Raw genomic sequence first — 11,500 nt, 5'->3', positions numbered from 1 at the left:
TCCTACAAATGTATTTTATTACTGTTGAGCTCATTAAATATTGTGATCGAGAGATAAACAACACAATCGAATAAAAAATATTAAGGACAATTTTTTTTTTAGAACATTTATCTAACCTCGGGGTTCCATTTGGAGCTGCTACGTTCATGACAGTGATGAAATGACCGTAGCGCCGCGTAGCGGTAGATTCTTCCATTTGTCGACCATTTGTAAACATGTCTCCAGTAAGTTTCCTCCTCTCCAAAAATATAAAAATAATTCGAAAACGTTTAAAAATTTGCTAAAACTTCGTAGAACATATAAAATAGTGTGCTGTGACCTTTCATCATAATACAATTTTATTTCCATTTTCGAAAAGATTACAAAGATATCGTTGGATATTGTAAACTTCCAACATAGACGTCTATCAGAGGCTAGCACATGTATCCACAACAAGCGTAATTTTTTAATTAAAAGAATTTTAAAATGAGGAATTATATATTTTTCAGCCAACGGCAAAGAAGTCTAAGGGACCGACCATAAAGAAACAGGCCCTTCGGGGTAAGGGTCAAAAGAAAAAGGTATCCCTTAAATTCACTATTGACTGTACTCATCCGGCAGAAGATAACATTATGGATGTAGCCAATTTTGTGAGTTTTCCTTAATTTTGTTCTCTATTTTTCACATTTTACTTCTTTCCTGAAATTCTTCGTATTTTTTTAATTCTAATCTCTATATAAATTTAATTATTCAGTGCGATCTTAATCTTATATTAACTTCACATTATCAGAGATGATGGGAATATTAAAATTGATAATGTTATGTGTAAGTAATGTTGTTCTTTTTTTATAGGAAAAATATCTGCATGAAAGAATTAAGGTTGCAGGGAAGACAAACAATTTTGGTAACAGTGTAACCTTGGAAAGGGATAAGATGAAACTATCTGTTAATAGTGATACTGACTTCTCAAAGCGGTGAGTATCGTCCAGTATTTAAGAAAAATACTTGTAATTTAAAAAACCAACTTTTTATTAACATTAATGATTTGTGGGTTTTGCGTTATATTCTTACAAGATAACTGATATTTGCACTAATTCAATAACATGTCTATATAGATACCTTAAATATTTGACAAAAAAATATTTGAAAAAGAATAAACTGCGTGATTGGCTACGCGTTGTGTCAAAAGATAAAGAAACCTACGAGTTAAGGTACTTCCAAATTAACAGCCAAGAGGATGATGACGAAGAAGATGCAGAATAAAGTTTACTTTAATTCTATATGCAATTACAGAATTATCTGTACATATTTCTACAAATAAATAAAACAAAAAGTTTGTATTGCATTTTTTAAAAAATATAAAATCATACCATTCCTCAATTTCTTCGAAATTAATTTAATTCGACTTTATGAGTGCATTGAAAATCAATTTATTGGAAATGACACTGTAATAAATGCGAAATCGCACGTAACGTATACAATAAATCACGTATTCAATTATCAAAAAGAAAAAAAGAACAAAATTTATCATTACGTATGCGTTATAAATTCTTCATAATGTTGAGAATAAAAGATGCGTCACCAAACGCGTAGTAGTGAAAAACATGTCACTCTTTATTATTAACAGGCTCGTATCTATTTAAGGTTCAACTAGATCCCAGACAATTTGTATACTTTTGTTCACGGAAAATTTTAATTTTTTCATACAATTAATCTCCTAACTGTAATTATAGTCAACGTTAATTCTAAAAGGAAGATACAAATTGTGAAAAGAATAAAAGATATAATTAAACAAATAATGTTACAAGTAATGAAGTTCCGCGAGAAACCGTCTTTTTTTTCAAATACAGATGTTTGTACAAATGAACGAGAAATTTATTCGCAAATTTCGACAGTCGGATAATAAATTAATATAACCGTTTCGTTTTGAATGTATATCAAACGCTATCGTATAAAAGGAAAATTTCGTAGAGACGGTCCTGTTTTATGTATTAAACGGATCATTGAAATCATTCTCTGTCTCACTAAACAGACATTGCGATAACACGTCAGAACTCACACAACTTGAATATACAAATTGCTAAGAGATATCGTCCAATTTCTATATATCTTTCGTCGAGTTTTCCAGTGGAAACCAGGGGACTATTTCACGTCCGCGTAGAGTGGAAAAGCAAATTACAGTGCGCAGTGTAACTGACGCACGGTGATTGTTGTGACAGAAGTGGAGAAGAATATCATCGTATCGTCGTATTTCCAGTTCAGAATCATCGTATGAGTCGATAGGAAAAAGATTTTGATAACCCTAGAGAAGAAACGATTTTATTAAAGTGCACGGGTCTCGTGCAAGCGTGCGAGAACGATGAAGTTTCATTACAAGGAGAAACACTCTTTTGAAAGAAGGAAGGTCGAGGGTGAAAAAATTCGACGAAAATATCCCGAAAGGGTTCCCGTGAGTATCCCTGCTCGAAAAAGTTAACCATTTGGTCAATGGAAACAAATTTATTTCCCTTCTAATACAGAGAGATTGCATCATTTCGAAAAACCATTAATTCATCATGATTAAGATTATTCTTTTACGAGCAACTAGACTACTGTAATTCGTCGCTAATCGATTCGTTCCGTAACCCGAGAATTTCCTGGTCTGAAATGAACCAAGGTCGACTTTCTACGTTGTAAACTCTTTTATTTCGAGACGAAATATTTTTTCGCTCGATCAGGACGCTAACGATTAAATTCACCATTCGTGTCGAATTTCTTTGTGCACTCGCCTTGCAATTGCTCAAGTCTATTGATCGTACTACGCTCTTACTTATAATTTTCAAATGATAAAAATCAAACGAAAGGGAAAGTATTTTCCCCGTTTCGCCGTTTCCCTGAAATTTTTACATGTCGACAAACTTCGTTTACACGCATAGAACGAACATTGAAAATGTAGACCAACTGTTGTTACTTTGAAAACTGGGATAAATGTCAAATTTATGTGATATCAAATATGTATTTAAGAATGGCTTCTTATCTTGACAATGAGCCAAAGTTTGAAACATTTTCCTTTGAGTTTGAAACAAAGTTTGAGATTTTCCTTTTATTAAAATATAACTGAATTTGCAATTAAAATTAATGATTTACGCATTTCATTGTATTATTTCGTAAATGATATTGATAAAAAATTTATATTTCCTAGGTTATCGTTGAGAAGGCTCCAAAAGCTAAAATTAGTGATTTGGATAAACAAAAATATCTAGTACCATCTGATTTGACTGTGGGACAATTTTACTTTTTAATCCGTAAACGAATTCACTTACGTCCAGAAGATGCTCTCTTCTTCTTTGTGAACAACATTATTCCTCCAACAAGTGCTACCATGGGATCTCTTTATGCGGTAATTATATAATTCAAACTTCATTCTAGACATAGATAAACATTTATTACATTTGTAATATTTATATTGTGATTTGTATTTTTCATAGGAACATCATGAAGAAGATTTTTTCCTCTATATAGCATACAGCGATGAGAATGTGTATGGACACTAATTCACAAATATAAAGAAGACAACATCCAAACAAAAGAGCAGACAGAAATTTGCCATCTACAATAACGTAGTCCTTTTAGAAGCTTTTGGAAGTGTTAACAAAATTACATCTTTAAATTATTTTGAATGAAAATTAAAATTCTAGCACTGTATACTAATTTAAGCTTGCTTCCTTAAGATAAATTGGACGCGTTCGTCTGCCAAATATACGAACGTTGTACTTTTTTGATTCCATCACTCACCGCTAATTGAAGAAGTTTAGGAATTCAAGATGTAAAGATCATAGTTATGTTATATGATTTTTTTAATGCATAAAAAATTGAAAAATCATTAAAAACGAAAAACTTTCTTAATGTTAAGAAGAATAATTAACTTCATAATTGTTATAAAAATATATTTACATGCTTTAATAATTATTTAAAAGTTATTAATATTTAGAATGGTCTTATGATAAATTTATAATTCTGTGTAGTTGTTTTATGTGACAAATTTTTCTTATTTAGACTTTCTTATTTAGTATCTTATTTGCATGTTTCATTATAATTTGACCATAAAAAAAAAAAAAAAATTAAAAGAACTTACTGAGCATATGGTGAAGTGAAAATTTGTTATAATAATGAATAATGTAATGTAACAGTAAATTTGTTGGCTGGATGTGGGTCAATAAAAAAATTATAAAAGTAAATTTTGTTAATACATAATTGTTTCCCTATCGAAAAAATTCATCCATTTTGACAGTATGAAAGTACAAATTCACGATATCAGGAGAAAACGATTGAAACCGCAACTCGTTCATAGTTAATATGTTTTCGTCGTGGTTCGTTCATTTTTAACATGTTTTTCTTTGAAGTACTGCATTCTGGGACGATCAAATAGAAAATAACATCTAGTTAATGCCATTCTCTTGGTGAGAGAAGTCTTGAACTAATATGGAAATGGGAAATTATGAAACAAATATTACAAACACTTCAACTGTAAAAAGATATTTGGCTTCTGCATATAATTTGAATCAAGAAGATAGTAATTGGATTGTGACGAATTCCTTTATAATTTTCACTATGCAAACGGGTAAAGTTCTAGATTAAAACACGAGAAATACAAAGATTAATTTTTTGTTTATTCAGGTTTTGGTATGTTAGAATCTGGGTGTGTCTCTTTAAAAAATGAAGTCAACATTATGATGAAGAATGTGGTCGACATAGTACTCGGCGGTTTAACTTATTGGGTATTTGGTTTCGCAACGAGTTTCGGAACAAGCAAGTTTAATAATCCTTTTATTGGCATTGGAGAATTTTTAATAGATCCTTCAATAGAGGACGTATTGATGGGTCCAAAATGTGCTGCATTTTTATTCCAATTAAGCTTTGCAACCACTTCAACAACCATTGTTAGTGGTGCCATGGCTGAACGGTAATTATATAAAATAATCTATAAAGCTTTTTAACTCTAATTGAATATTACATGATTACAGATGCAATTTCAAAGCATACTGTTTATTTTCCTTTTTAAATACAATTGTATACTGCGTACCAGCAGGATGGATATGGGGTGATCAAGGTTTCTTGAAAAAAATGGGTGCTGTTGATATTGCTGGTTCTGGGGTAGTGCATCTTGTTGGTGGTACCTCTGGTAAAGTATTAACATCTTTTGAGATAATTTGTTAATCAATACCTAAGATATTAATTTATAATAGCACTTGCTTGTGCCCTTATGTTGGGACCAAGGGTAGGCAGATATGACAATGGAATTGATCCATTGCCTCTTGGATGTCCAGTCAATGCTATCATGGGCTTATTTGTACTTTGGTAAAATAAATAATTAGTAGTTGCCTATTTACAGATGTAGATTATCAGATATATATTAATATACAAAAATTGTATAAGGTGGGGCTGGTTAGCATTTAACAGTGGTAGCACATATGGTGTCAGTGGACAACGATGGCAATATGCAGCTAAAGCAGCAGTTTGCACTATGCTAGCAAGTATGGGGGGTGGTTTAGTTGGGCTAGGCTTCAGTTTAAATGGCCCAGATAAGATTGACATTCTAAGTCAAATAAATGGCATTCTTGGTTCACTGGTTGCAATTACAGGTGAATTTCAGTACAAGTACTTATAAGTATTCAATAAGATATTTACTACCTTAACAATAACTTTACAAAGTCAGTTAGGTGGCTGTTTCCTTTTCAGAACCTGGGAGGCCATAATTGTCGGAATGATTGGTGCTCTTATCACATGTTTTACCATGCCCCTCTTTGACAAAATGCATATTGATGATCCTGTTGGAGCCAGTGCTACACATGGTTTTAGTTTTCCTTTCTAATTTTACTACTTTATTTTCTATTAATTTCTCATTTTATTGACCAATTTTCCTTTCATGTAGGCGCAAGTGGAATTTGGGGTATTTTTGCTATAGGTTTATTTGCAGATAATCCGTATCCTCTTGATACTACCAGTGGAAGAAAAGGATTATTCAAAGGTTTGCAATCATAAATTTGTCTTATGAAATGATCAAATTCCACAGAGATATTTTTCTGCTTATAGGAGGAGGAGGATATTTGTTAGGCGTGCAATGTTTAGTAATTTTATGCCTAACACTTTGGAGCTTCACAGTATCTATTATTTTGCTATGGGTAAATTGTATCAAATATTATTCAAAATATGTTTTCTTACAAACAAAATCCGTTGTTTAATTTTTGACGTTTTACATTTTTCTAGTTTATAAATAAAATTATACCAATAAGAATGAGTGTTCATGATGAGCTTCTAGGTGCAGATTTAGTAGAACATAGAATACGACACCCACAGGTTTTTATTATAACTATTACATATATACTTCATAGCTAAAAAATTGTATACATTATAAAATTGGTTATGCATAGTAGCATTATATCTTTTAGGTAGGAATAAGTAGAGCCATGTCTGCTCTTCGACCAGCTTCACAAAAGCACGAATTAAATAGCGTACATCCTGTAGGAATTAATCCTGGTAAGATGCATTTGAGTTAAAATATCATTGCTCGATTAATTACGCAAGTTAATTTGCAATAGGTCACGATTCGTACATTCAAAAATATAATCGTAAAAATCGTCTGAAGTATGGAAAACAACTTCTACTTGGGAGAAAGTTATCGAAGAGTCCTAAACTAAGTACGATTACCGATACTACATTGACCAATAAAAATAAGCCGAACCTCGCTTGGATAGATTAGTGTTTCCTAATGCTTACCAACGTTGTATAACGATAGCAGATTTATTAGAAACATATAAATGTATTCACGTACACGTTATAACGCTTTTACACAGTACTGTTACATCATACAATGTACAGGCAATCTATGATAAATAATTAAAATCTTACATAACTACATGAATGAAAATTATAGATGTTATCATATAGGGAACAATCCTGTTGAAAGATCACAGACACTGTAACTACATAGAATAACCTGATTAATAACATGGCACCTAGATAGAAGTCTCTTTTATTATAAGTTTCAGATAAAATATTGTTATGAAAAATTATTTGTTGTCTTCATTTATCAAGGACGTAATATTGGACGTTTTTTATGCTATGATAGGCAGGAATTGCTTTTTGAAGACTGTATTACAGAGATGTATTACATAGACATCAAGAAAATAATATCTAATTGTTTTCACCTTGTTCAATGTTATTAAATATTAAATTTATATATACTCTTATGCTAATCTCATACTACTAAATGCAAACTACCCTTTTGCCATGATAGCATGTGATCTAATTAGATACCATAGTTGTTTTTAGAAAAATCGCTTGATATTTTTTTAATAGTAAATACACTAGTATGCATAGTTTCTTATATATGTAAAAACATATACTTTTGAAATGAATACATATGTAAGACACTTACACAAAATATTGCATAAGAAACAAACTGCTGCTTCTTTAAAATAAATAATTATAGTAAAAAAAAATGTGTTTTAAAAAATACAAATCTCATACTTATTCTATAAAATACTCATTTGTTGGTTAAAATTGCAAATGAGTGATGCATTACAAATGCAAAATTCTTTAGCAGCTGCAATTTTATAAATAATCCATAATGATTACATGTTAGTTACTGCCCATTGACATATCTCTGTTGGTAATCCAGAATAATTTTTTACAGCTTCTATAACTTGTTGTGAGGTGAGTACGAATTTATAATATTGATACTCTTTCTCAACTTTTGAATTCATACCACTCACTGGCAATAAAAACTCCAAATTCTGTGAAAATATGCATGGTTTTGAAAATGATAAGCTACTTGGATAATACAAGAACAACATTGTTTTACTCCTATTTTGTTATTACAACCCTTACCTTAATATGTTCAAATGCTTTCATAATAACAGGCCTTTGAACAGTTTGTATAGAAGAATTTTGATTAGCAAATTTTATATAACGATTATAAATTGCTTCAAAATTAAATGGCTCTCCATCATAAATTTCTGTTTCATGTTTCATTGAAATTATCTAGAATAATAGCATGTTTGTCAAAAATACATCCTATACCAAGGAGGCGAGCAATAAATACACTTACTAAACACATTTCTAATACAGACAACCCCTCAAGCATTAGTACTTTGTCATCTTGAGAAAACATCTTACTTGCTTCTACAAAATCATTTACATCTAGTCTTTGATGCTTCTCTGACAATGTAGAAACAGCTATTGCTAAAAAGTTTCTAAAACTTCTTTCACTAACATCAATTTGGTACAGTCTTTTTAACAGATTCACCATAGTAGTATTACTAACTAAACTTTTTATGTATTCATTCCACACAGATCCAAACTGTGGATCTATTGTACAATCTTCATATTGATATTCTATCCTATTTACATTCTCATCATCAGGAAGACTTAAAAGATGTTGAAAAAGTTCTAAACGATCATCAAAAGCAGATGTTGGTTGTTCTGAAGATGATATGTCTCCAGGGAACAAAAATATTTGCCGATGAGAAAATCTTGATTTAACTCTTTTTTCTAAGAGTTCTATAACATCTAATCTACAAGTCATTCCAATTACACATATGGGTGCCTGAAGAGATGAACATTCAATTGATATTCAACTCAATCCTAAATCAATACAAAACTCTACTTTACACTTACTTGTGCAGATTGAGCAATATCAAACAAGTTATACAACAGAGTTTGATTGTGGTGTTGGCAAAACAAGTCAAACTCATCTAGTATGAAAACAACTGGTTTAGAACGTTTCTTATCACCTGATTTTAAGCAATCAAGCAGAAAAGTTAAATTTTCAGCAAATGAGCCAAAAACTTTATCACCAACCACATTTTCTAATTGCATTTGACGTGTAGCATCTTTCAAAGCCAACCGATCATCAGTATGAACAAGACCATGAAGATTCACTATCAATGCATTCTCTTTAAAACTTTTTACATACGACAATTCTTTTAAAATACTGTTTATCAACTATAAAAAAGTAAAGATCTATATAAAGGAAATACTAAAAAGTGATGATTCTCTAATGAGATTAATAATAGAAAACATACTGTTGTTTTTCCACTACCCCTAGGTCCAATCAACAAAGCAGAATTACTTTCACCCATATCCACTGTTCTTTTTAACAGCTCTAATATATGCATTCTTTCTTTAACGTGATGCCTGAACTTTGTTTCAGGACACATAATCTTACGTTTTAAATATTTCCTGGTTAACAATATCATATTGTCTTGAAAATCAATTGCCATATTTTTTTTCTTATTCATATTAGTTTCTCTAAAACGCGCTAAAAATTTACAGTTAATTTTTAGTTAAATTTCTTTTTCTATAAATTAAGTTATGATGAAACAACAAGTTCCTATTTATGTTATCCATGAAATTATTTTATTCATAATTTCATTTATATTACAGTTTCGTATAGATTTGAGGTAGATTTTGACAATCTACGGCATCTCTGATTAGCCAAATATAACCTATTAATTTTTTAGCGAAAGATATGTACAATACCTTCAGAACGTATTTATTCAAGGATTGAACTCAGTTAAATAAACTCGTTATCGACTGGTCAAACTGAGAATCGAAATAGTATTTTCACAAATTTTTAAAATATTCGTAAAATATTAAATCTTGAAATTATAGAGACACTTGGACGAAGTTGTTTACAAAACAAATATGGAAGACGCAGAATCTACAACAGACAAGAAAAACTGCACGTTTTTATTTAAAAGGAGAAAAATTCGGAGCACTGCAGCTAGAAAACGGAAAACAGCGAATGATGAAGATGGTAAGTACGTTTAAAGAACATCAGATTTTTGTACTAGCGTCCCAATAGATTGTAATTTCATTATATAAACTCGATTAGTATTATCTATAGGTTATGTTCAGTACCCATAAATAATAACATATTTTTCTTAATTTTTAAATAGAGAGTAGCGAAGATGAAACTACAGTGGTCAAAAAGGAAAAGAAACAGGATGATAATAATCCTATGAAACAAAGTGTAAATATTAGATAGAATCATGTAATGGTTGCTTTCAATTATTAGATAAATTATAATGTGCAATGAAATTCAAGTGTTAACAAAAATGGGAACTTGTTGTAAATATAGCATTTTACAGACTAATACGAAGAAATTAAAGGACCAACGGCATATTGATAACAATAGTAGCGATGATGAAAGCGTTACAGTGTCTTACAAGAGTTCTAAAACTCCTATGCCAGCAGGACCAAGCGATCAAGGAGCAACAGCAATCTTAGAAACAGAAACAGAGAAGGACAAAGATGCTCAAGCTCTGTTTGAGAAAGCTCAGAAAATAAATGAAGTAAATAGAAAAATACAATACAAAAATATCCAAGGGTAGAACAATATCATAGAAGACAATCTGTCTGTTTTAGGAATTGGAAGGAAAAGAGGATGATAAGATTTATAGAGGCTTGAATAATTATGCTCAATATTATAAGAAGAAAGATACAGCTGCTGGAAATGCTTCCAGTGGTATGGTTCGCAAAGGACCAATCAGAGCACCATCTAATCTTAGAGCAACTGTTAGGTGGGATTATCAGCCAGACATATGTAAAGATTATAAAGAAACTGGTTTTTGTGGTTTTGGAGGTAAACAGACCGAAAATCTTTGCTATTAAAACATCTATTATTTACTCTATTATGTACTTATTTCATTCCATTTCAATTTCAGATAGCTGTAAATTTCTTCATGACCGGTCGGATTACAAATTAGGTTGGCAGCTAGAAAGAGAAGCTGCCACAGGAGAATATAATAATAGCGGTGACGAAGATGATAAAAAATACGAAATCGACAGCGACGAAGAAACGTTACCGTTCAAATGTTTTATTTGCCGAAGTAGTTTTACAGACCCCATCGTTACAAAGTATATATCAAAATTCTATCTTCTAAACCAGTTAGATGTAGAATGTGTGAAACGAATTTTCCTTTCAGATGCAAACATTATTTCTGCGAGAAATGTGCTTTAGAACACTACAAGAAAAGTACAAGGTGTTACATATGCAATGTACAGACGAACGGCGTATTCAATCCAGCCAAGGAGCTAATCACACGGACGAAGATGGAAGAGAAAGCAAAATCTGTTGAGGACGATGAAATATCTGATGATTAATAAAATATATATTTTTTGACATAGTAGTATATATTTCTTACCGAGTGATTGCAATTTTTTATGTATAAATTATAAGCGAAAAAGGATTGATCTATACATATATATATATATACATATATATATATATATATATATATATATATATATATATATATATATATATATATATATATATATATATATATATATATATATATATATATATATATATATATATATATATATATATATATATATATATATATATATATATATATATATATATATATATATATATATATATATATATATATATATATATATATATATATATATATATATATATATATATATATATATATATATATATATATATATATATATATATATATAT

The 11,500-nt window shown here is 30.3% G+C and overlaps 5 protein-coding genes across 6 annotated transcripts; 4 read left to right on the top strand and 1 right to left on the bottom strand.

Moving 5' to 3' along the window:
• Nucleotides 1-119: 119 nt before the first annotated feature.
• LOC100747627 (60S ribosomal protein L22) lies at nucleotides 120-1,317 on the top strand. Its single transcript, XM_003484900.4, has 4 exons — nucleotides 120-224; nucleotides 489-629; nucleotides 832-953; nucleotides 1,095-1,317. Exons 1-4 carry the CDS (start codon nucleotides 216-218, stop codon nucleotides 1,240-1,242), a joined length of 420 nt encoding a protein of 139 aa, XP_003484948.1. The 5' UTR covers nucleotides 120-215; the 3' UTR covers nucleotides 1,243-1,317.
• Nucleotides 1,318-1,962: 645 nt separating this feature from the next.
• Nucleotides 1,963-3,720, top strand: LOC100747870 (gamma-aminobutyric acid receptor-associated protein). The gene is made up of 3 exons (XM_003484902.3): nucleotides 1,963-2,428; nucleotides 3,161-3,358; nucleotides 3,447-3,720. Exons 1-3 carry the CDS (start codon nucleotides 2,339-2,341, stop codon nucleotides 3,510-3,512), a joined length of 354 nt encoding a protein of 117 aa, XP_003484950.1. The 5' UTR covers nucleotides 1,963-2,338; the 3' UTR covers nucleotides 3,513-3,720.
• A 720-nt stretch (nucleotides 3,721-4,440) lies between these two features.
• Nucleotides 4,441-7,013, top strand: LOC100742578 (putative ammonium transporter 3). Its single transcript, XM_003484943.4, has 11 exons — nucleotides 4,441-4,579; nucleotides 4,636-4,921; nucleotides 4,983-5,140; nucleotides 5,205-5,316; nucleotides 5,395-5,600; nucleotides 5,679-5,810; nucleotides 5,891-5,986; nucleotides 6,052-6,140; nucleotides 6,226-6,315; nucleotides 6,408-6,495; nucleotides 6,558-7,013. Exons 1-11 carry the CDS (start codon nucleotides 4,441-4,443, stop codon nucleotides 6,716-6,718), a joined length of 1,557 nt encoding a protein of 518 aa, XP_003484991.2. The 3' UTR covers nucleotides 6,719-7,013.
• LOC100747271 (origin recognition complex subunit 4) lies at nucleotides 6,746-9,643 on the bottom strand. Of its 2 annotated transcripts, none has more exons than XM_003484897.4 (6): nucleotides 9,502-9,643; nucleotides 9,045-9,270; nucleotides 8,638-8,964; nucleotides 8,069-8,566; nucleotides 7,849-8,001; nucleotides 6,746-7,754 (listed from the first exon to the last, which is right to left on the bottom strand). In XM_003484897.4, exons 2-6 carry the CDS (start codon nucleotides 9,258-9,260, stop codon nucleotides 7,593-7,595), a joined length of 1,356 nt encoding a protein of 451 aa, XP_003484945.1. In that variant the 5' UTR covers nucleotides 9,261-9,270; nucleotides 9,502-9,643; the 3' UTR covers nucleotides 6,746-7,592. The 2 variants fall into 2 exon arrangements, with proteins under 2 accessions (XP_003484945.1, XP_033177221.1); XM_033321330.1 differs by having other exon boundaries at nucleotides 9,045-9,280; nucleotides 9,502-9,585.
• Nucleotides 9,514-11,146, top strand: LOC100747390 (E3 ubiquitin-protein ligase RNF113A). Its single transcript, XM_003484898.4, has 6 exons — nucleotides 9,514-9,778; nucleotides 9,921-9,994; nucleotides 10,113-10,316; nucleotides 10,390-10,606; nucleotides 10,689-10,881; nucleotides 10,950-11,146. Exons 1-6 carry the CDS (start codon nucleotides 9,667-9,669, stop codon nucleotides 11,125-11,127), a joined length of 978 nt encoding a protein of 325 aa, XP_003484946.1. The 5' UTR covers nucleotides 9,514-9,666; the 3' UTR covers nucleotides 11,128-11,146.
• Nucleotides 11,147-11,500: the final 354 nt, after the last annotated feature.

The sequence above is a fragment of the Bombus impatiens genome, unplaced genomic scaffold (assembly GCF_000188095.3).
Source record: "Bombus impatiens unplaced genomic scaffold, BIMP_2.2 scf_0027, whole genome shotgun sequence".
NCBI lineage: Eukaryota > Metazoa > Arthropoda > Insecta > Hymenoptera > Apidae > Bombus > Bombus impatiens.
Note: the sequence above shows the minus strand (reverse complement) of the source record. Positions and strands in the feature narration are given on the sequence as shown.

Coding starts and splice junctions, on each gene's coding strand:
- LOC100747870 (XM_003484902.3), top strand. CDS start 2,339: ATGAAGTTTCATTACAAGGAGAAACACTCTTTTGAAAGAAGGAAGGTC. Junction 2,429..3,160: donor AATATCCCGAAAGGGTTCCC/GTGAGTATCCCT, acceptor TATATTTCCTAG/GTTATCGTTGAGAAGGCTCC. Junction 3,359..3,446: donor CCATGGGATCTCTTTATGCG/GTAATTATATAA, acceptor TATTTTTCATAG/GAACATCATGAAGAAGATTT.
- LOC100747390 (XM_003484898.4), top strand. CDS start 9,667: ATGGAAGACGCAGAATCTACAACAGACAAGAAAAACTGCACGTTTTTA. Junction 9,779..9,920: donor AACAGCGAATGATGAAGATG/GTAAGTACGTTT, acceptor ATTTTTAAATAG/AGAGTAGCGAAGATGAAACT. Junction 10,317..10,389: donor AAGCTCAGAAAATAAATGAA/GTAAATAGAAAA, acceptor TGTCTGTTTTAG/GAATTGGAAGGAAAAGAGGA.
- LOC100747627 (XM_003484900.4), top strand. Junction 630..831: donor TTATGGATGTAGCCAATTTT/GTGAGTTTTCCT, acceptor CTTTTTTTATAG/GAAAAATATCTGCATGAAAG. Junction 954..1,094: donor GATACTGACTTCTCAAAGCG/GTGAGTATCGTC, acceptor ATGTCTATATAG/ATACCTTAAATATTTGACAA.
- LOC100742578 (XM_003484943.4), top strand. CDS start 4,441: ATGGAAATGGGAAATTATGAAACAAATATTACAAACACTTCAACTGTA. Junction 6,141..6,225: donor TATCTATTATTTTGCTATGG/GTAAATTGTATC, acceptor ACATTTTTCTAG/TTTATAAATAAAATTATACC. Junction 6,496..6,557: donor TCCTGTAGGAATTAATCCTG/GTAAGATGCATT, acceptor AATTTGCAATAG/GTCACGATTCGTACATTCAA.
- LOC100747271 (XM_003484897.4), bottom strand. CDS start 9,260: ATGAATAAGAAAAAAAATATGGCAATTGATTTTCAAGACAATATGATA. Junction 8,965..9,044: donor GGGGTAGTGGAAAAACAACA/GTATGTTTTCTA, acceptor ACTTTTTTATAG/TTGATAAACAGTATTTTAAA. Junction 7,755..7,848: donor AAGCATTTGAACATATTAAG/GTAAGGGTTGTA, acceptor ATATTTTCACAG/AATTTGGAGTTTTTATTGCC.